General features: G+C 52.1%; 1 protein-coding gene across 9 annotated transcripts in view; it reads left to right on the top strand.

The window, feature by feature from the left end:
• The window catches only part of LOC115349249 (nitric oxide synthase 1 adaptor protein), a 47,587-nt gene that overhangs the window by 8,411 nt on the left and 16,313 nt on the right, over nt 1-22,863 (top strand). For 6 of the 9 annotated variants that reach the window (XM_041128014.1, XM_030033253.2, XM_041128013.1 and 3 more), the window contains exon 2: nt 1,987-2,058. In XM_041128014.1, the coding sequence (XP_040983948.1) occupies nt 1,987-2,058 (72 nt within the window). Of the gene's footprint in view, nt 1-1,986; nt 2,059-10,458; nt 10,539-14,305; nt 14,451-22,863 lie in introns of those variants that run through there. The other 3 variants (XM_041128016.1, XM_041128015.1, XM_041128017.1) reach the window with 2 other exon arrangements.

Below are 22,863 nucleotides of genomic sequence, written 5' to 3'. Positions count from 1 at the left end.
GCTGCTGGCCGAGGTTGTGGTCGTCAGCCAGAAGGTTGGCATTGCTCGGATTCATGTGGCTGTGGGAGCCAGCTGTGGACGGGGCTGTCTCCTGCCCAGCTGATAGCTGCCACCGCTTGCCCTGTCCTTGCACGTGGCTGTACTCTGCTCTCGCTTGTGCAAGAAAAACGCAGGGAGAAGGACAGCGATTACCCCTCCGGTGGCAGTGACCTCATGCTGTTGGGAATAACTGGAAGAAGATAGGCATCCTCTGGCTGTCCCCTTTGCTAACAGAAGTCTGTCCCTCTTACAATTCAAGCTAAAAAGTCTCCCTTGCAGGTGAGCGGGAAGCAATGCTGGGGGTCCCCGGCAGAAGAGCAGCGTGGGGAGGCTTGGTGGGAGAGGTGCTGAGCAGCTGAGACGTTTGCCTGGCGGGGGAAGACGGAGAAAGGTTTCTTCCTTACGTGCTGCACGGTGACCGCGTGCCCAGGGCTCTGGCTGCCTCAGCCCTCCTCCTTGTCTCCTCCTTTTACTGATGGTTTCCAGACTTTATATAAGAGAAGGGAATCGATTGTTGTCAAAGATACCTCTATTGATATGACCTGAACCTTTGAAGGGAGTGGGAAGGCTGTGTTTAGGGGACACGACTGAAAACTTATCAAGACCCGTGCTTTTGCAGTTGGGCATTCAGCGGTTGGGGTCTGGGCAGTTAACGCCGCCTTTGCCGACGGCGTTCATCGTGGGCTTTAATTCCCGGTTACATAAAGCTGCCCTGCACCGTGGCAGCCTGCTCAGCACGTGACGATCACGCCAGCTGTTTGGTGTTTATTTTTATATCCTCTCTCTTCACATCTACTCTCAGCACCGACTGCCCGGTGCCGGTCGCTGGACGCCTGCCTTCGTCTGCGCCCGGGGCGGGAGCCGTGCCGCTGGGGACGGCCTCGCCGGGCGGGTGGGCTTGTGGAGTTTGGGGTGCGGGCGCAGAGGGCTGGCAAGGAGGGCTCTCTGGGACAGCGTGCCCACACAAAGCCCCGGTGCGGTCACGCAGCCCCCGTGCTGTGCCCTCGATAGAGGTGGCAGCAGCGTCCCAGCGGAGAGGAGCCGGGAGTCCCGCAGCGGTGCTGGGTGAGAAATAACCCCTCTCCGTGGCCTCTGCCTGTACGGTGACCCTTAGCACGCGTTCAGCCGTTCGAGCACCCGTCTCGGCGCTGGCGCTCGAAACCAGCGACCTGGGTTTTCATGTTGTTGGCGAAGGTTATGGCCGTATTCACAGGAACACGTAGCCCTGCCGAGTTCGGTGCCTGCGCTGCGCTGCGGAGGGTTACGTCAGCGCTCATGTTGAGATGAAGCGTGGGAGCACAGGGGGCTAGTAAATAGACTCAAAATGCTTTTCTTCTAACTACATGTTTTTAGTGCTCAGCATTGACTCTTCGTTGCTTGTCTGTTTTCTGATCCTTCTTCTGAATCTGCCCTCTTCCATTTTATTTTTAAAAAGGTTTTTGTTCGGCATCTCTCCGTGCTGGGTCGCAGTGGCGCTGCCTTTGGTCCCCTTTGAATAGCAAAGCGGCTCCTTTATTCTGGAGGCTTGGCCTGGAGGCTCAGCATCACTGCAAAAACAGCCGAGGGTTTGGCAGGGCTGTAATTAAGCAGTGAAGGGCCTGTCACAGGACAGGTTGCCCAAGCTATTTTAGGGATATTCCAATATCTAGGTCTATAATAGATGACTCAGTGCAGCCGAGGGGATATTGGCTTATACCTACGTACTTTGATCATGGCATAGATGAATGAGGCCAGCAAATAAGGGCTGCTGAATCCTTGAAACATTGTGGTGAGGGAACAGCTTCATGGTGGGAGGCGTGCAAGGCTTCAGGTGCAGTGGGCAAAACGCCGCCTGTTCCCCAGAAGTGACCCCGGGTTCCCTCCAGCGATGCCATCGAGGCCGTGGTGGGACCATGAGGTTTCCAGTGCCGTGGAAACTCGACTAATCAGCTCTTTCTTTCCCTCCAGTACATCGGGAGCCTGGATGTGCCACGGCCAAACAGCCGGGTGGAGATCGTGACGGCCATGCGGCGGATCAGGGTGAGCACGGCGAGGATGCTCCTTCCCCTTCTGCATCGGGGTGGCGGGGGCAGCACTCCTCCATCTCCGCTTACAGCCTTCTCTTGCATAAGTCCTGTCCTCCAGGTTATTCATAACTCTGTATTTTTCACCGTCCCTCTCTCCATTGAGACCTCCGCGTAACCCAGGCGCGATGCCTGCGAACTTCGTGTGCCAAGCCGTCACTTTTGCAGCGTCCCCAGCGCTGGGTGTCCCCCGTGGTACCCAGGCACCCCGTGTGCGGTGGCTGGGGTTAGCCGCAGCCCGAGCAGTAGCAGGGCCGGCTCTGTGCTCGCGGTGCTGCGTCCTGTGCAGGAGCATGGGGTGGAAGGTGGGTGCGGGACATGGGGCTGCCGGCACTGGATGGAAACTGTAGCGTGTCTGCGATTCGGAGGATGTCCTTGTGTGTCAGTTCCGATTCAAAAGTAACGGCAAACTACTTGTGGAAGAGGCATGTTTGTGTTTTACCGCTTGCATAAGCGCTACAGCTGTGTGAAAATTCGGGTGCTGCCTGGATATGCCAGCAGTTTAGTGCCCGGTAAATGGCAATGTGCAAATTAAAGTGTTGAATAACGAGCTCTGGGGCCGGCCAGCAGCGAGCTTGTTTAACAGTGAGTAGGTCAGGGGATGTCAGCTGGTAATGAAGTCATCTGGCTTCCCAAACTACTTATAGTCAGGATACGGGGTGCTCTCGCCATATAATGCTTGGCCGATAGCCAGGAGAGGAGCTTTTCTTCTGCTCCCTGGCCTCTCGCCTGTGCAACTGGAAGGTGTTGAAGGGCAGGCTGGGACGTGAGCAAACCACACACCCGGCGAGCTCGCTGCCCCCCGGCTGAAAACAGCAGGAGCCGGACTGCTCTTCAGCGCACACGACAGCCCTTTGGGCGGTGGTTGGACCTTGGTCTGACGTACGTGGCCGGCACAGCCACCGGCGCAGGTAATTTGGTCTGCTCCGTGGGTCACAGCGAGGGGTCTGCCCTGTCTTCCAGGGATGGCTCTCTCCTGGAAATAACACTCTTAACTGGAAGGAGCTGAGGATGCTGGCAGGGCCGTTGAGTAATGGATGAGCTGTCATTCTGGTGGCCTCGTGGGATCCCGTAAGCACCGGACCTGCTCGTGTGGCTGAGCAGCCCTGTCCGGGCTTGGCTGTTGCCCTGCTCCTCTCTCAGCCCCTCCTGCGGACTCTTGCTATAATCTCGTTTTCTCTTTTCTCATTGCCAGAGGAGGAGAGGAGTATCATAGCCCAAGGACACAGACTGCAAAGCTCTTCTGTTTCAAACTTTCAGGGTGTAAATAGTTTGTGGGCTTTTCTCAACAGCTTTCCTACCCGCTGCCCTGTCCTCTTGGTGTTGGTTAATGTTGTGGCTGGTGCACAAGTTGAGAAGTCCTTTATGGCATTAGGTTTGCTCACCTTGGTTCCCAACAAGGTTTGGGACAGAACAACTGTTATGCTGTCAAGAGCTCTTGTAAACAGCTGTTTCCTCTCCTGCCTTTCAAGATAAGACTTTTGAAAGAAAGCAGCTCCAGCCCCAGAATCACGTAACTCCACATCAGTGTGGGAGGACTGGCACAACTCTGAGGGCTTAAATAAACCCTAGGGAAAAAAAAAACACTAAAACTTCCTTGTTGACCAATATAAATAAATTTTCTAGACTACGCTTAAGTTTATAAAGCTCCGAATGGTGGGGAAAGGACACAAATTAGGGTAAAATAATGCTTTCTCATGGTGAATGATGTGCTTGAAACATGTGCTCAGGCTTCCTTGATCTAGTGTAAGACAGGAGAGATGCAAGTCATGGAAAGGCTATGATTTTGCAGATCAGATCTGCCAGAGAGACTTTTACTGTCTCTTTATTTGTCGCGGGGTGCTGTTTGTGAAGACGATGCCAGGATGGTTTGTTTGGTTAGTTTACCTGTATAGCCCTTCCCTGGTTTCCCATGTTTTGCGCTGGCCTTGCACCCAGCAGCAAGTCATTACCGCGGCATTGCAAGGGCATTTGCTGGCTGGGCTGGGCGCTGGAGGCTGGTTTCAGTTTGGCTGGAGGTCAAGGAATGCGTGACCTTCTTAAAGCAGAGGGGAATTTGTGTTTTTTAAGGAATAAAGTAATCCCAAAATATTGGCGTGGGGAAACCAGAGGAAGAAAAAGCTTGTTTAGGGACAGAAAGCAAGCGATGGGAGATCTTCAAGTGCAAGCTGCAGCGGTTCTGCCTGTGGTGTGTGAAGCAGCTGCTGACCCTGAGGTTTGTGTGGTTTTTATTGCAGTCCCTCATTTAGGGGTAAAGTGCTGTGTCCCAGCTTGTTCTGAATTAGTCGCTGCTGGTGAGGGAGGGAGACCCTTGCCGTCCCCTTGCCACTACAACTCCCCTTTCTCAGTGCTGCCTTCGCCCTAGCTGCTCACTGGGCTTTGCCTCTATTTACTAAATGATAAAAAAAATGATGCTGCAAAGAAGTGAGGAAGCACCCTGCCCGACAGCGGGGGTCCCAAGGGGGAGAGCGTCCTGGAAGCCCCCCGTAACTGCCTGCGCTGGGCTGGGAGCGGGGAGGGACGGGGCTACGAGCAGCAGCAGCTCCTGCAGCGCTGTCTCCCCTCTCCTCCCCGGCATTTGGGGCTTGGAGGGCGAGTGCCGTGGGCCTGGCTGATCCCGGCTTCCAGTTTTGATGGAGACCTGACCCTTTGGGGGCAAAGAGGAGGACACGGCATAGCCGGCATTGCTGGGATTCCTGCCCTGGCTGGGCTCTGCCGCCCTGGTGCTGCTCTCCTGAGAGCAAAGCAGAGCAACAGCTGTGGGCAGAACGGCTCCACCAGACCAAGATGTATATATTAAGCCCAAATCTGGTCCGTTTTGTGGATCTCGGTTGAGAGGGACTTTATACAGGGAGTCGGTGTTGCAGGGCAGGGATGCCATCCCCTTCCTCCCGCCCTGCTGAAGGGCTGGCGGCGGCATGGCCATCCTCACGGTGCTGGCCGGAGGGAGGGTTTCTGTCCAAAAGCAGGAGGATGTTGGAGAATTCCCGGGATTCTCACAGCTCGGGGCAAGGAGGGAAGGGGAGGTGCTCAGCCGCCTGCCTCTGCCTTCCTGCTTTTCCTGCCTGTGTCGGCTGGGCTTGCTGGGGACACAGCCCCGTCTTGCTCTGCGTCTTAGCGCAGATCCCTGGCCCTGAAAGGACTCGGTGGAACAGGACATTAGCCATGCCAAGGATGCACTTGGACGGCAATTTTATGAGCGTTTGCTGCAGCTTTCCCCCAAAGCCTACGTCTTCTGGCTTTCCTGCAGAGCACCAATGGCCACATCAGTACTAATAAATACAATAGGCCAGGGCTTGTTTTCCTGGCAAGCAGATGGGCTTGTGTTCGTACAACTGAACCCCTTCTCCTCCTCATCCCAAAACAGGGTGACCCGGTTTGTGTTGCTTCGTGCCTTAAACTGCCGGGGTAGGTTGGCCTTCAAAAAGCTCCTTGGCTCATCTGGATGCAAGGTGTGAGAAACCAATCCGTAAGTCCAGAGAGTTACCCGTGGGCACCTGAACATCAAAAAGTCCCGAGCTCAACAGTAATTAAATGGTTGTTAAAGCTGCAGCCAGCCTGTCCTGTTGGTGGGAGCCCAGGGGATGTTCCTTGCCCAGGCTCTCCTGGGAAGCAGCAGCCCAGAGGCCACAGTGCTCTTTCTGCTCTGCGCCAGCCACGGGCAAAGCTTGAGAAATTCGGATGGGACCTTGTGAGAGTGGTCCGGGATGGATCATACATCTGTCAGTTACCAAGGAGGGTGTTATGGTACTGGAGAGCAAGAGCCCAACTGATGCATCTTCCCAACCATAAGGACTATGAGTTGTTGAAGGTTTCAGTTTAAAGTGCCTGAGCTGGCTGCAGAGCATCCTTTCTTCTCTCTCTTTTTTTTTTTTTTTTTTTTTTTTTCCCCCCCCGGAATGGCTGAGCACATGGGGCCCTAAATGACAACGATAACTATGTTTTGTATGTTGTCATGATGTAAATATATGCAAATGATTTCCTCTCGGTGCTCCTGGCATGTCTCCAGTGCAGCCAGTGCTACCTGGCTGGGGCTTGGTGCGTTCTAGAGAATTTGGAATTATCCTTTTTTTGCTACTTGGATTGCTGAGTGCAGCTTTAATCCAGGTTTTCTTTGGTGCCAGAAGGGATGAAATCCTATATAGGCACTTCTTAAAAGCTGCTTCTGTGGAAGTCTTCTGCAAGCCTGTTTCTGGGAAGTGTCCAGCTGAGTTTTGCAGGCTCAAAACAAGGAGGCATTTCAAGCACTTTAAAATCTAGCTCCTCTACACCTCCTACTCTGTCAGGTACATCTGATTTTGTGGGACTTCTGCTGCTTTGCATAGCTGAGCTCTATTTTAGCAAATTGGCAAAATTGCTGAATTTCAACAAGCTAGTTTAAAGCTAGATTTTGCATCCTCTGCAAACCACATGCACAGTTGGACTGGTGTGAAAATTGATGCATTTGGCCAGTTATTTGTGTAGAGTGCCTGGTGTAATTTTGAGCTCATTTAATTAAAATATTTCTGAGATACCCCTGTTCCTGCGATGGCGAGTTTTAAAAAGTGTTAGGCCATTTACAATGATGCCTTTTTTTTTTTTTTTTTTTTTTTTTTTTCATCACACAAAGAGCATCATGGCTGTCCCTGCCATAAAACGGAGCAGGATTTGAAAGCAAGCTGGCCCTGCGTGCATAAGCCCTGCCTGGGGGCAGCCCAGCCCCGGCTGCCCACGGGGGAGCTGCGTGGCGGGCAGCGGGCTGGCCAGGAGATGCTCAGGCTTTGGCCACCTGAAGAGCACAGCCTGCTCTTTGCCAAGTCACGGCACTCGGCGCGAGGTGAATTATTGGCGAGCTAATGACTTGACGTGATTATCTGAGATGAACGAGATTACGTTGCATTAGATCGGGGAGGGATATCTGTAATAATTTCAATTGGTCTTTCAGTGCTCTGACAATCGCAGTACAAAGGGTGAAGGCTTCTGGGCAAGTTCATTGTATTTCACCTGGCACCACCAATGCCACTTAACTTCGTAATAAAATACGGCTAGTGCCGTAGTGCTACCAACACGCCGCCTACTCGATTGCATGAAATAGGTCAGGATCTCATCCTGTAGTTAGTGTTTAATCAATAAACTGGTTAGATTAGTACCCAGATTCACCGGAGCAGCCTTTTGACCAAGACTGCCCATAGGGGAGGGATGGTTCCCGGGAGAATTGGCCAAAGCGTGGTGGCCCTGGCTTTGCTGTCCGTTTTAATACCATGGCCAGGATGCAGCGAGTGCTTTCCAGCGAAGCTTTGAAGGTTACTGGCAGCGTTAAGTAGCGTTGAGTTGTACGTGCACTCTGTCGAATGCACGTGTAGTAAAATTACGAGTTTAAGGAGGTAAATAACTCCATGTGGCAGAGGGCAGGCATCTGAACTGGTAAGAAGGTGTAAAGTATGGGCCATTAACGCTGGAAAGCGAGGTCTGAGCCTTGGAGAAAGCAGGGTAGGGATGGGGCTTTGGGCAGCGCTTGCCAGAGGGACTTTGGGAAGGCGCTCCCGGGCAGACGTGGGCCAGTACTGCCTGTGCCGGCTGTCTGCCGGGCTTGCTGGGTCACGCGGTGGCAGGAATGACTGGGCTCAGCCAGACGTGCAACCTGATGGGTCTCGAGGAGGCGAGGAACGGGCATGCTCCTCGTCCCTCGGTAGCTGGCTTCTTAAATAAGTCATGACAAGCTCGTTGCCTTTCGGCTTCCAGCAATGCCCTAGCTAAGAGTTCTCTGCCAGGCAGAGCTGGGGCAGCAGCACGTCCCTTGTGGCCAGGCTCCAAACCATGGTGGGGCGGAGGGCTTGGTGGCAGGGGGTTCCCAGCTGGACGGAGAGCTTGGTTGCGGAGCCAGCGTGGATGAAGGAAACCATAACCCGGGTGGGGGGAGCGTGCTTTGGGAAAGCTAATGAGCCAGGAGGTGCATGCCGGTGCATGGTCTTCCCCATACCTCCCTTCTCTCTGAGGAGCTCAGCGCTTCTGCTCTGGGCAAGTGTCCCACGGGCAGGCGGTGCTCAGGGCTCTGGCAGGAACACATCAACTGATGCTGGGCATGCCAGCGCGAGCAGCAATGTCCCTGGTGGGTGATGCTGGCCTGTAGCCAGGCAAATGCCTTTGAGAGGGCTGGGAGCCACGTAGGCGCTGAGCCCAGGGCAGGCCTGGAGCTGCTGGCAAAAAGCTGGGAGGCAGCAGTGCCTCGCGTCCCCTACGTCCCCATCGCGCACCCTTGCCCTGTGTTTGCTTGGGTTGGGCTTTCTTCCTTCTCCGAGAGCCGACGGCGTCTCCCCGTGACTCAGCTCGCTCCCTGGCTGGGGGCTTTCCCCGCCGGCGCTCGCGGTGAGTCACGTTACCGGCTCGCCGATGCCGTCGTCTGAGCCATCGGCAAATATCTGCTGGGAGCTCAAGGGAGAGGAGGGGGAATAACGTCTGCCAGGCTCCCTGAACGTGGGGGAGCGGGCAGACCTTCAGCATTGCTCCTTCCCAGCCCGGGAGTGCTCTGCCGGCTCCCACCCCCTCTCTAAATTCATGGAGAGCCTGTCAAGTCATTGCACAAATGTCTGTCCCCTTTTGTGCCCTTGTGCTTCCCTCCTCTTCCTCCGGCTCTACCTTTGTTCTTCCTCGGCAATGTTTCTTCAAGCAGGCTTTAAGCATTGCACCGATGGGCTGCGTTATCCGTTGGGCTCAGCAGAGCACGTGCAGGGGTGTTGGTGCATGCTGGAGACGTGTCCCTGCCTTTCCGTGCCTGCTTCCTTTGAGGCTCCCCGTGTTGCACGCGTGGTTTTGGTAGCGCAGCAGGCCAAGTTCGGTGCCAGAGCTCAGCTGCGCTAGAAGCAGGGGAATCCGGCGCTGCAAACCTGGCTTTCCGCAGGAACGTGGCACAGCTGGAGCGCCGACACGCGTAACGTCTGCCGTACTGCAAATGCCACGGAAGCTGCTGGTGGTGCTGAGGTGGCTCTCCTGCTCTCCGTGCGCCTGCTCTGGCTTTCCCTCCTGCCCAGAAAGGAGTGATTTGTTGCACGCTCTGGCTCACGGGCATGGATGGATTTGGCCTGGCTGTCGAGGGGGAGGTCTGCACCTTGTTCTGGGAGATTTGAGGTCGTGAGAGCACTGGTAGTTGCTGTTTGTGAGAATTTGAAGAGTCCTTACAGAAACCATCGTCCTTTGATAACTCTCTGCTCCTTCTGCAAGGTGACAGAGCTGCCTTTGATTGCCTGACCTTCTAACTTGCATAAGCCTCTGCGGAAAGTATTGTTCTTGAGGGAAAGGGCTGTGTTCAGCGTCACCAGCCATAACACACCCAGCTCGGTGCTCTCCAGCCCCACCGCTGTCACAAAGAGCTGACAGTCTCTGCTGCTGCTAGAAACTTGCTAGCAGAGATAACCATCTCCACATATCTGAATTTTAGAGTAAATTCCTAATTGGTGCATAGGAATAAGCTCCTGGCGGAGCTGAGAGGTTGTTGAGAGGAGAAAATGGGTTTGAGAGGGATATGCTGAGGTGTGGCTGATTTCAGGGTCAGCAACCCATCCTGGCATCTCCCAGCACTTTCCTGGTCAGCACAGTGGGGAGCTGGACCCGTCCCCCTTTTCCAATCCCCTTGAGTTTGTGTCTCCTCACACCCTTGGCATTGCGTTTATTTGGAGGTTTTTTCTTCTGGTTTACTGCAACATGGAGTTTTCTTGTGTTTTTTAATAAATCGGGGCTTTCATCAGTTTGCTGTCATCGTGGCAGCATTTTACTCTCGGGATGGAGTGGGCTCCAACCCTCCAACCATTCCCTTGTGCTGATGGCTGAAGCTGATGTTGCATGGACCTGAGCAGGAGAGACACGGGTGGCTGTGTCCCGGGCAGCCGCCTCTTCCAGCCAGGCACGAGTGTGTCCAGAGATGATACCTGGCTCTTGCTCTGTGATTCAGGGGAGAAATAGCTTAGGAAAAGGAGAGCAAAGAGTAAAAAACCCTCAAAAGCAGGGGGTCAGGGGTCGAGCAATGTTTAATATCTGTTTTATGGATGAGAAACTGAGAGACAGGGAAACTAAGTGACTTGTCAGTCTCCTCCCGAGGGAGACATCCCTGTGCAGGGAACCAGACCGGATTAAAATCAAACCAAGCTGAAGTCAGCACTTTAAATGCTACTCTTGTGTATGATCTTTTCTGCTCTTGTGCTTCTCCGCTGGTCCTCGAAGGCCAAGGACCCCTTGATTTAATTTCTTGAAGTGTTCTCCTCTGCTGCATCACCTCAGAAAAGAGGCATGGCGCGGAGCTGCAGCCTCGCAAAAAAATGCCACATGCCCTAGTTTCTTCACTGCTAAAATTAATTCTTGGTGGTTTTGGCTTGGTGCAGCAGGAAGATGTTCCAGGGGATGCTGTACACCAAATGGCCAAGGGGGAAGAGCAGCGTCAGAGCCTGCCTCGCAGCCTGTGGCGAGGTGAGAAGGATTTTGGCGCGGGGTTTTGTGGCTGTGAGAGCTGTAAGGGTGGGTGTGTTACGGCGTGTTCCTGCGGTGCGAGGTACCAGAGGAAAGGATCACATCTGTTTAAGAGGAGAGGCTGCAAAAACTATTGTGTGAGCTGCTCTGTGGAATGTGTCTCATTTAATTAGGGAGCTGGAGGAGAGGATGCATCTATTGTAGGACAGCAGAACAACAAGCACAGCCAAGAACAAGATAAAGGAGCCGAGCACTCTCCCAGTCCCAGCGGAGAAGGGCCATAGCGTGCAAGGCGCGATGAAAGCCCTGGAGGTCCCCTGCCTCCTCCCGCCTGCACCTCCTCGCCCCGCGGGCAGGCTGCTGCTTCTCGGCATGGACTGCGGCCACGGACGCCGTCCCTGGCTGCTCCAGTGTCCCTGTAGACAACAGTCGGTGCGTGAAGTGATGTGCTTCAAATGGGATTTTTGGAGGCATTGGACTTTCCCAGGCTGGAGGGAAGTCTACCCAGGGCAAAGACTCTGGAGGAAGAATGTAGCCCAATCTGGATGAATTTTCAGAGAAGGAAATGTTTCCTTCTCGGGCCAGGCTCGCCTGATGGAGAATCCTAGTTTTTCTTAATCTGTTGCTTGGTTTTTACCAGCATGAGTTTAACATGGTGGGAAAAAAACCCCAGCCAAACCAGTTCTCCTTGTCATATGCTTGCCTATGGAAACTGCTGATCCGCTTCAGCGGAAACTGCAAAAATCGGCCCGAAGTGGGTATTCACCACAGGCAACTTCAGCAAAGATGGTTAAATTTCAACTTAACTCTTTAACTGAACACAGCCCCGCCTGTTGATGTTTTACAGTGTTGTTCTTGGATTGCAATAGTGATATGCGTTATAGAGAGCCATCTCTTTCTTTTTCCCTCCAAGGCCTCCAGTTTTGTTTTGGCATTTTGCTCCGATGACATTTTCTTACTCCCTCTTAACATGATGGATGGGACTGGTCTGGACTCCTTCAAACACTCCCTGATCCCCAGGAATTTCAGGGATATGTGTGTATCTCTCCAGTACTGGAAACACAAAGAGCACATTTCTGCTGACCTCTCCATACCTGCTAAGAAATCCTTAATATCTGAAAAAGAGAAATCCGGAGTAATTGGCCCAAAGCTGGTGGTGAGTGTGATTTGGGGTGCAGGTCCTGTTGAGCTTTCTGTGAAAAAAGACGTGTCTTTCTGTGGTTTAAATGGATCCAACTTCAACTCCCAGCTAGCTGATCTTCTGCATTTGCCTAAAGTCAAAGAGCCTTCGACGTGAGGAAGCTCTCCCCGAGCTTTATTTGGGGCTCCACCGGTGAGGTGGATTTCAGCCCCTTAATCTGGGCTGTGTCATCACTTTAGGTAACATTTTTGTCAAAATGCATGTAAAGGGGGAAACAGCAATGTATTCTCTAAGTTTCTTAGCCAGCCTAATAGCTTTGTGAAGTGCGCTTTTAATTTCATTGAGATAGTTTAGGATTTCAGCTTGCATAGAATTAGTGCTGTGCCGAGTTGTACTGCAATCCTTTTGCTTGATATCAAGTCCTATATTGGCTGTTTTCTAACTCCATCTGAAATCTTGGCACTTTATTAGCTTGGAATTTTTTCTGTAATTCTTTCTAAAGCTCTCTAAAGGACATGATTCTGACTTGTTGACTTTAACATGTAGAATTTAGTGATTTTTAATACCTGCATTAGTTATTGCTGAAATAGGAACCATGAAACAAGTGTGATATGAATAATTACCTCTTTTCTCCAGTTACAACCTAGAAACATAGTTGAGCACTGCCAGCATCTAATGAGCCCCACAGGGCTGGCTTGTTTCTGATGCACTAAGCGTTTAATGCTGCTGTTCATTCATTCTTTATTAATTGTCTGAATTTCATAATTGCTGATTTAGTTACAGTATTACCAGCTTGCCTTCCTTCAGTTTGTCACTGCTTTTCTGCCTGGCTATTCTCATCAGCCTTCTCAACCGCTCTTACTCAAGCTTTTTATGCAACTGTGGGAGAGCAGCTCTTCGGTGAGCAGTAAAAAAATTACCGAAATAAATCCTGTATTTCACAACTTGGGGCGTAAATCTTGCCGTGTTCTGATTCAGCTCGCTTTGCTGAGCTGACCCCTTTCTGAAGCCCTGCGTGGGTATGTTCTTATGGTGCCCCTCTCTTTGTCACCTGCCCTTGGGGTGGGTTTGGGGTGACTCTGCGCTCTTCCGTGGTGTCAGCCCTGCCTGCAGCCCCCTCCATGCAGGGGGGGATGATCTCAGCTGCCTTGAGGCAGGGTCTGTCTTAGAAAGAAAGCATTTGGGGAAGAAAGCTAATCTTGAATACAGAACTTTTGTTTTCCTGCTGGGGCGGAGGAGGGTGGCTGGCTGGGCACTACCTGCACTGCTCAGCACCCGGCACTCCTGGGGTCCCTCAAGGCATCAGGTCTTGCCAGTGCCAGAAAGAAGCAGGAGTTTAGTTAGGGATTAGAGTAAATGGGCATGACTAAACTGCTGCAAATGGCAGTGCTTTTCTTTAAGCCAAGCTCATTCTAGCACATGGTTCAAACCCACTGTAGGCTGGATGAATAGAGGCCATTTCTAGGGTCTTGTAGCTTCTTACCTTCTTCAAAGGGCGATCGCAAGGAGCCGTCACCAAACAGCTTGTGCACTCGCTGCCTTTGCCTGCCTAGGTCGAACCAATGCGTATCTAATTAAAAATACCACAAATTCCAGTCAGATGTGGGGTTTCCAAGGAATGTGCTTCTGCTTATTTTAGCAACAGGTGGTAAGTATTAAAACGTGTACAGCTCATCTCTAGTTTTCTATCTCCAGGGCTGCGAAAAGCAGTGCGAAAGCGGTGCCTGCAGATGCGTGCAGAGCCCGCTCCTTGTTTTCATTAACTGAAGGGAGCAGCTCAAAGCCTGCTTATTTTGCAACCAGTTCGACCAGTATCCCATACGCGCCCACGCACCGATTAATTTGCACGTGCTGTGCTTGGTCATCGGAGATGGCAGCGTGTGAAGGCAGGTGGGAGCTTGCTGTCTCCCACACAGGTCCGGTCCGTGCTGTTACCACTTCCTTGGATTTCTGAAAGGGGTTTAGAGATGTTTTCAAGGCTGGGGGCTAGCCTGCGGCACGGTCTGCAGTGACCTTCACACCTGGCTGAGAAGCGCTGCTTTTCCCAGCCCAGGAGCAGTCGCTCCCACTCGGAGCCGTCGCTGCGTGTGCCCAAGCTGGGGGAGAAATGATACGGCTGTGCTGGGATGGGGTCCCCAGCGTTCTCTTCTAAGCTCGGTATTAGTGAAGCCCCCATGAAGTAAGTGAACAATGACACGTGCGCAGGGACCCGCTGGCGGCTTTGATGAGCTGCTGGGTGGAGCTGCGGGATGTTGCTGGGAAGCGTGCTCCTGCACCGCCGGCCGCATGGCTGCATCCCTCGTGTGCGCCCTGCTGCTGCGTCCCCCTGCCCAGCGCTGGGCTTCCACGGCATGCAGGGCGTCTGCAGGCTGCCTTGGCAGGGGGAGACACACTGATGTGCCTCGGGTCTCCTTTGAGTCTCTGATTTTAAGGGTTTAAAAAAAAGCCAAAAAAACAAACCTTAAGATTGGGACAGGGAAGTGTGGATCCCCTAAGGGTTTCTTGTAAGGGAGGTAAATAATCTTGTAAATGGAAGTCTGCAAAAGAGAGGGTGAGAATAAGCTGTTACCTAGAGGAACTTTCTCCATTTTAACCCTATGATTGATATTGATTTAATTTTTACCAGTTCTGATTTCTCTGAGATTCCTGTGAAACTGCTTAGACTGAAGACGGCTTGTGTACGTGTCCCAGTTTGCCACCTCAACTCGTGAAACTTGGAGGTAGTGAGAGGAGGTTGGAGGAAGTGGATCAAGGCAGCTATCTGATATCTGGTAGGAAATAGCAAACTGAGCAGAAGGAATTTATTGTGAAGTATTCAATGTTATTGGAAAATATATTTTGCATGATAAACGGGTATGCTCTGATCCAGGGATTGTTTCAAAGCAGCAACCTTAACTCTGCTCTGCTGCTCTCACAACATGGGTATTTTTAGACTGGTTCCCATTTATACCCATCAGTACTCGCGACCATCACAGACGGTTACCAAAATTAAACCTGAAGTTGGATGGGAAAATAGGCACTGACCTTGTCAGTACAAACCAAAATCATATCTTATTTCAGACAAACACATGCACCTCAGAGCCACATTTTCCCATATGTGCAAATGCAAACTCTGAGGAACCGTGGGAGAGTTTTAAAAAGCATCGTTAAGCCCAAGAACAAGCATCCAATACTTCATTACTCCTCCCCTCCTTCCAAATTACTGTGCCCTTTAATCAAAGTCTAGCTACTGGCAAAACCACCAGCATTGGGGTGTAGACAGAGTGAAATTTAAGCCCGAGGAGCCGCTCAAACCTGAGCTGGCAGGATGGCGGAGGTGTCCAGCACGTTTGCCTGTGCCGTGCCGGCGGTTTGCCGATGGAGCCAGTGGGAACCTTAGTCTAGCCCCCAAATGTCTCAGTGACTCCGTGCCCTGCGATGGGAGCCATCCCCACTGCAGTTGCGAGCGCTGCAGGCTGGTTTATCCCAGGTTTTGTGACAGGAGAAGGGAGCACAAGCAAAGCGACCGCAAAGAGGGTATCCCCAAATCTCCCTGCTGTCCTTGCCTCTTTGTCTCCCAGCCCCGGGAGGGAGCAGGGAGGTGCTGCTGGCATCCCATGGGCGAGCGCCCTGCTGGTGCGTGGGGCATGGGCATGGGCAGGTACTTTACAGCTGCACGTGGGAATTGGGGTGGTAAAACATCCTCACCGAAGCCGCAATGGGATTGCATGCCAATGGCGAAGGGTCGGGGGAGTCCTCGACAGACGCAGGCAGCAGCCCAGCACTTTGGTAGGGTGGCTTAAGGCAGTCTTCTAAAAATGGTGTTTACTCCATTTATTGCTGATCAGATTAGTAGGCTAAGCAGGTATTCCAGTGTACTCTCCTCCAGCAAGCTTGAGGAGTCCCCTGTGGGCTTAAAGCACAGCCAGAATAGTGGACTGTCAGGTATTTTGAAGCCTTGTTCAGAAATGCCTCTTGGATAAAGCTGACCACCCTCCCGGGAGGTATTGTGCTTTCCAGCCGCTTTATCCCCCGACGTCTGCTGCTGCCCCAGCAGAGCTGGGGCAATGCACGAGGGAGACGTGGGACAGGGCAGGCTGGCAGGTGCCTTTCTGCTTTTGGGGCAGCAACCACAGCGGCAGGGAGTGATGCTCCACGCCTGGGTACCCCGCCGGCAGGACCCCTGGCTCTCTGCTGCCCTAGCCGTCTGACAGCCGGGCTCTCGGGAGAGGCAGTGCTGCCTCCGCGCCCTGCCGTGGGGCAGACCGTGCCCAGCTGTCTGCTGGACACCGACCCGCTATTCCCAGACCCATGTGTGGCTGGGATGGTCGGGGACTTTTCTGATCTGCGAGGCTACTCCTGGCCAGGTTGCATCTGTTTGCTACTGTGTCAAAGCCGTATTTTAAATAATTCCCTTTTCCTCTCCAGTGCTCTTTTCTTTCTGCCGCTGTGTTTAGAGATCCTGGTCGTGTTCTCTTGTTCAGCAGGAATGGTTAGGCTCCTCCTGGATGGCCAGTGCTCCCTGCTGAAACTCATCGGGTGGCCTTTCACTGTGCCTCTTCCTTGCCCACATAAGTGTGCCTGGGCTTGTGCTGCGTGATTCTAACGAGATCTCCACCTCAACCCGCACAGTGGCGTTGCAGCTTGCTCGTCCTTATCAGGCACGGTTGCATTTGATGCATCCCTTGTGCATGCAGCCAGTCCCAGCACACAGCACCTCTGCACCTGGCAAGGTGGGTGCAGTGTGTGCCTTACCGACGCGTGAGCTTTCCCAGCCTTTTGGCCCAAGAAACTGTTGGTTCGCAGGACACACGGGCACGTCGCGGTCCTGTGCTCACCGTGCTGCCCGCCTTGGTGTGGTACAGCCCCTCCAACGCTGCACATCATGCTCCTCCTCCAGTTAACAAAGCACCAGAAGGAAAAAAAGAAGAGATGAGAAGTTCCTGCCTGCGATCTGCTCCTAGCACTTCAGCAGGAGCCCGGTGCTGAGCTCTGGGTGTCGTTTACCCCACGAAGGGCTAGCGGGCAGCAGGTGCTGCCTTCCTGCTCCTTCTGCTTCCCGTGCCCATCCCCAGAGCAGCTTGGCAGCCCGGCCAGGAAAGGGCCGTGTCCCTCCCAGGTTCCCATTCCCGCACAGCCCACGGGTGGCTGTGAGTCATCCGAGGGCACCGGTGTTGTTTGCCATTTCCTTGTGTGGTTCAGTAAAGCGAAATCTTTGTCCCCTGCACGGTGCTGTTGTTTGCCGTTCCTCCCAATTACTGCTATTAGGGTCTCAGTAAGGTTTCTCAGGCTTCCCTCCTGTGGGTTACGCCTGATGTCCTATACATTTCTGAGATTTACTTTCATTCCCTGTGTTTTCAGCAGCAGAAATTGCAAGGTATGTGGTTTCCCCCCCCCGAGTCGTTAATTCTTGGAGCTGTGGAGCCTGTGCCGACTGAACTCAAGCTCAGCTGTCGTTTTGTAGTAAGTTAATTCTTCATCATGAGAACAGTACTGCTCCTCCCCGCAAAGTGCTGGGAAAGCCTTCGCTAGTCTGCCACGTCTTTCATTAGCCTGAGCTGACCTTGGGTTAAAGTCTAACTCTAAAGGTATTTTATTAGCTGCCGTACCAGCCAGCTGCGAGGAGGAGCTGCCGCGGGGTGCCAAGGGAGGTGGGCACCGGCTTCCAGCCCCCTGCCCTGCTCCCCTGCCAGCTCCGCGCTTGCGGTTTCATTCCCGTGATGAAGTGGGCTGCAGGAGCCGTGGGAGAGCTGCCCGGGCATCACCACGGGCAGAGGGCAGAGCTCGGGCTGCTCATGTCGCAGGGTCCTTGCCAGCCAGCCCTTCGCGTTCAGCCAAGGTGGCTCTGTGGGATCCGGCTTTGCTCAGAGTTTCATGTCCTTTCTGTATAAACACAAAGAAATACAGTTTTCTGGCAAAAAATACATCCTCTTCTATGCTTTTTCTTATAGCAGATTTTTTTTCTCCTGCTTCCCAGGCTAGCAGAGTAGCAATGAGTTTTGTGGAAATCGCTTTTTTCCCCTATTAACTGAATTCTCAGACCACTGCTCTTTCCCCAGTACAAGCTTGTAAACCTTTTTCTTTTTCCTTTTTTTTTTTTTTTTTGAGGAGGGGGATAAAGCATGGAAGGGAACAGGGACAGCTTGATGCATTTAGGGGAACTTTCATTAAAAAATTTTCTGTTTATTTGTATTCTGCTAGCATAATCTGACCATACAGCATTCCTGGTACCTTCCCTTACTGATGGAGAGTGCTAGTGGGCAGACTTAAATCTGTACCTGCTGCAGTTTAGATGGACTGGAATGAAATGAGGGCACTTTTATTCAGGTTAACCTTTTTCAGATGCTTGTGAATGTGGGGGGATGATGATGAATCTAGAAAGATATCATCTCTCCTCTTTAGTGTCTGATCTGCCTAATCTCACATGGAGTGCGTGGTTGCAAGTTTTCTTACACTTTTACTGTGTAGAAACAGTGCGACAGGGATAGATAACGTGTTTCTAAGGACGCTGAGTTTTCCATGCTTTTCACACATACCCATCACACTCGGATTCATACATAATTTTACTCTAAGCTGACAAGGTTACATGCGCTCTCTATTAAGCAACATATGTTACTCCGTTCTCCAGAAAGGGCAATTTTAATACTCTGCCAGTCGGAATGTGTTGCGCAATGGTGCATACACCAGCTGGCATTATTTTCCATCTGAAGTTATTTAAATAGTGAACTCCGCAGAAAAGACAGATGTTGAAGATAGACTCCCACTAACCTGAGGTCAATGGTAAGGCCCTCGTGCTCTGACAAAATAGATGTTTCTTTTCTAATTAGGATGATGAACATGTTTTTTTGTGGGCAGTGTAAAATTAAGGGAGAATCTTTATTCACTAATTAGCTGGAGTTTACAAGTGATCTAATACTTCTTTGTCATTAGTAAGACCATCTTTACTTTTTTTTTTTCTTGAATACTTTTAAACTTTGGCATATCTGAAATGTTCATTTTCAATCTTTGCTTAAAAATTTTAATAGAGTGCTTAGAGCTTCAGTTGGAGACCGACTGTGGAGCTGTGCAAGTCCAGGAACAGACGGGTTTCTCTGTTGCTCTTTCCATTTTCTGTTTCCCTTTCCCTGAAATAATTTCTTATCTATCTTCTGGGATTGCCACATTTCTATAGCCAATAATTAATATAATTAACCCAAACTTGGAGTATTATTACAGATATTTAAATATCCAGAATCATGCCCAAGGTGGGCAGATTATCTGGGTTGAAGGCCAAGAAAGCTCTTCTGACCATCACACCATTTAGTTAGTTACAAGTAATACAGTGAAACACTACGTGGTGTGAAACAAAGGGGATCGTGGGGAAATTGCACAAATCCTCCTTCCTTCCTTGATCCCAAGCTGGATAATTATTTCTGTATCATTTCCTTATTAAACAGTAGGCTGGGATTCAGCAGTTCAAGCTGGAGCCATCGGTAGCTGAGCTTATCATCCTGGTTCCCTCCATGGAGGGAGATGTGTTTTTTCTCCTGAAGTAGTCACCGAATATCAGAGTGTGGCACCTGGAGAGCGTGGGGTGAATTGCCGTCACCCAGCTCCCCGCACCCGGTGACAGAGGCATTCCTATTGCTCCTGTTGCGATGCGTAGCAAAGCATCCCCTGAGCATCCCTGTCCCCTCCTGGTAGCAGAGTGGGTCCCACACTGGTGGCTTTGAGAAACCCCGCTTTTTCTTTGGTTTTTTGTTTTGCAGTTTTGTATCGGCTCGGTGAGAAGCTTGTTAGCAGCGATGATGTGATTTTTAGTGCGCCTTTGGGGATGCAGAATGTATTCCCACCGAGGGTTATATGGCATTGGTCCAACGTCCCTGGAAATGTGCGGGTTTTCTTCTCCTCTGGGTCAGCTGGTGCCCACGGGCTTTGGATGCAGCGGCAGTTGCTCTGGCTGTGCAGACAGTCTCAGAGTCCCTTTGGTGGCATTTCCCACCCCACCATCACCTCTGCTCTCCTCCCAGCAACAGGGAAAGCTAAAACCCTAATGCTTTGCATCTCTCTTAAGCTTTCACTCTCCATTCCACAGCAGAAGGAGGGATGTTGACAAGTGTGGTCAGACCCAGCAGATCTCCATGCCCAGGGCTGACAGAGCTGTGGTCAAGAGTAGCTCCAAGCCAGGGAGGTCCCAGTTGGTCACATGGAGAGAGGTTTCCCATTGCCCAGTTAGTAAACAGGCTTGCAGGGCACGTATTTGCAAGGGCAGGTCCTGTCGACATGCAGCACATCAGTGAGACCACCTGAGATGTCCAGCAGTCTTTGGGAGCAAAAAGCCCATACTGGCATCTGCAGTCTGCTAATGGAAAGGATTGGCCATTGCGTGGGAGAGGTCCAAGGAGGCAGCGGAAGGCCAGCTACCCCTCCCAGGCTGGGGAGAGCCAGGGTGGACGCAGGGCACCCAGTCCAGCCCCAAGTACTGCTCCTGGGCTGGTGCCTTGGGCAGACGGCGACCATCAGCCACTGCCTTCCCAGGAGCTGCAGGGACTTGCTGGGGGAGTGCAAGGACTTGTGGTGAGACATGCCTTTCTCCTGCCAGAGCCAGCGAGCAGCATCCCGGCACGCAGGGCGCTGAGCGGGGCTGGTCGTGGCAGCTGCTGTCACTGCTGCTGTGAACTGCTGCACCGTGAGCCGGCAGGTCTGAGCACAGATTCTGCCCTGCACATTTTTGGGTTCATCCCTTACAGTCTCTGTGGGTCAAATCTTACTTAGAGGAACTGCGCAAACCTCATGTTCCCTTTGACCCTAGCCAGACCTGCTGCTTGGGGTGAAATCCCTCTGGTTTGCTGAATTAGCCTTGTGAACAAGGCAGAGCAAATTGCACGCCGGGGCTGTAAGCAGGGGGGTAGCAGCACATGAGTGGTGTGCTGGGCTCTGCAGAGCAGTACAGAGCAGCACAAACCTCTCGGTTTGGTCTGCTGCCTTCTCCTGGGTGCTTTTCCTCCCTTCTTGCACCTATTTGCCCAAACTCAAATTTGAAAGTCTGGGAAAATCAGCAATGCATCTTCTGGCCTGGAGGACTCGGCATGCCTGTCCCACGCAGCCCAGGGATGCAAGAAGCGGCTCGACTGAATTGCCATTTTATTGAATCCTCTTCCTTGCTAATTTGTTATTAAATTACGGTTAGTGTTTCATTAAAGCCCCAGTGGGCATGAGTTCATTAGCGTTTTATTGGCTAGAGCTGCGCTTTGTTGCACGGGAAATGTATCCCAAAGAGCATCTGCACTCGTTGGAGTGATTGTGCTAATGAGCTCTGGTTGGGGCAGGGTGTGTAACAGCTCTCTAAGCGCATGGCTCGGACTTGCAAAGGAGCTTGGCTCTCACCTCAGCGTCAGGATAAAGGCCTGGATTTATGCAAGAGCTTAACAAATCTGACTGGTTGGCCTTTCTGAGAATTTGACTTCTTTACTCCCGCCGGCTCTTGCTGGAGTTTTGCCGTGAGCCATCGGCACAAGGGGACTTCGGCTTCAGCGTGGCAGAGGCAAACAGCTTTCCCCATGGCACTCCCCTCTGCCAGGCTCGAGGCGAGCCTGGGCAGAATCCCTTGGCTGCAGCCAGGGACTGCGGAAGCCTCTCCAAGGAGCTCTGCATTGATTCTGTCCCTGAAACATATGCCGGGGCTGGGTAGCATCTTTGCTGAAACAGCCTGGTCTGTCTGCATTACTGTCCTGGGGCTGTTACTCACCCAAAAACCAGGCTAAAAATAGTCTCTCTAACCCTGAGATATTTTTCAGGGTTGCTGTCTCTTCCAAGCCCACATTAATTAGCACTTGGGATGGCCCAGAATAGAAACCCCACGGCTCCAGCAGCTCGGAATTGCAACCTGATGTTTATAATCAATGATTGTTAGGACCAATAAATCAGGCTGCAGCTCCACAAGGTGCCGTGCAGTCGCTCTGGGCGCTGAGAGCATCCAGCTCAGCCCTCAGCTCCTGGAAAAATCGCATGCAGAGCTTCAGAAGGTGTTGCATTAATTACTCCAAGGTAGCCGGGCTGGTGCTCACCTTTTCAGGGCTAAATCAAGATGTTTCTTTAGTGTTAGGTACCAGACACACTGCTGTCATCTCGGTACTGGTCTGGTGTCTTAGCAAGGCACAGAGAAGGGGCTCTTGGATGCAGTTTCACCTCTGCTTGTAATGATGGGGAAGGGGAATATGAGAGATGGGACTTGGAAACCCACATTGGTGGGCTCTTTGGTGAGGGACTCTGGTGAGACCCTTCTCCATGAGGAATAAGCCCTGTAAGCAGCATATGGGTATGTGCTGGGGATTTTGAGGCTGACTGTAGCCATGATGGGAGCCTGAGCTCTCCTTCCTTCAGCCCATCACCATGGCTTCAGCCCTGGAGCAGGCAGGCTTGCACAGCTTGCCTGGTCTGTGTACCGGGGAGGGCAGAGCTATGTTCCACCCCCACTGTTTTCCGAGTCACCTGTATCTCCCATCCCTGTTGGCGACTTTAAAATGGCTTTGAGGAATTTTATTTTCAGGTCTTTTATCATGCGATCACAGGTCAGGGCCAGCAGCTTTTCCTGCCTGCTGGCTCCGGCTGCCAAAGTTAATACATCATGCAGTGCTGGAAATGTCACACCAAGGCTCGGCGCGGACTGGAGGCAGGGCTTTGCATCGGGGCGCCTGCCCTGTGTTCCCTCTGCAGAGACTGGCGAAATAACGAGAGGATAAATTAAATTCCTCTTCCTCAAGCGTGTGAGATGCAGGATGCAGGGTTTTTCTGCCGCTGGGCAGGCGCAGAGGATCCGTCCCCACGGCTTTGCACAGCACCCTGCGTGTGAGACCAGCACACAGGGTACCTGGTGTGGGTGCACCCGTGGTAGACTGGTTATGGGACTCCCCAAAAGTCCCATAGCAGGAGGTTGCTCAGCCTAAATGACCTATTCCACTGCCAGCCCCCTCCCCGCTTGTAAGACTTTAGATGCAAAAGTGGCTGGATTTTAGGGGATCTTATTCTTTCCCCAGGCCAGACCAGAGCTTTGTGTTTAGTCACTGATCTTTGGAAGTTCCTGTTGGGTTTTTTTCCTGTCCAGTGACTTCTAATTGAAGTGGGTAATTGCATTATCCCATCCCCCCTGGAGAGGTTCACAGAGTCCTCGGTAATCATATTCAGTTTTATACTGAGCCCCCCAAAAAAACCACTTGAAATGCCATT

This window comes from Aquila chrysaetos, chromosome 12 (assembly GCF_900496995.4).
Source record: "Aquila chrysaetos chrysaetos chromosome 12, bAquChr1.4, whole genome shotgun sequence".
Classification (NCBI taxonomy): Eukaryota; Metazoa; Chordata; class Aves; order Accipitriformes; family Accipitridae; genus Aquila; species Aquila chrysaetos.
Note: the sequence above shows the minus strand (reverse complement) of the source record. Positions and strands in the feature narration are given on the sequence as shown.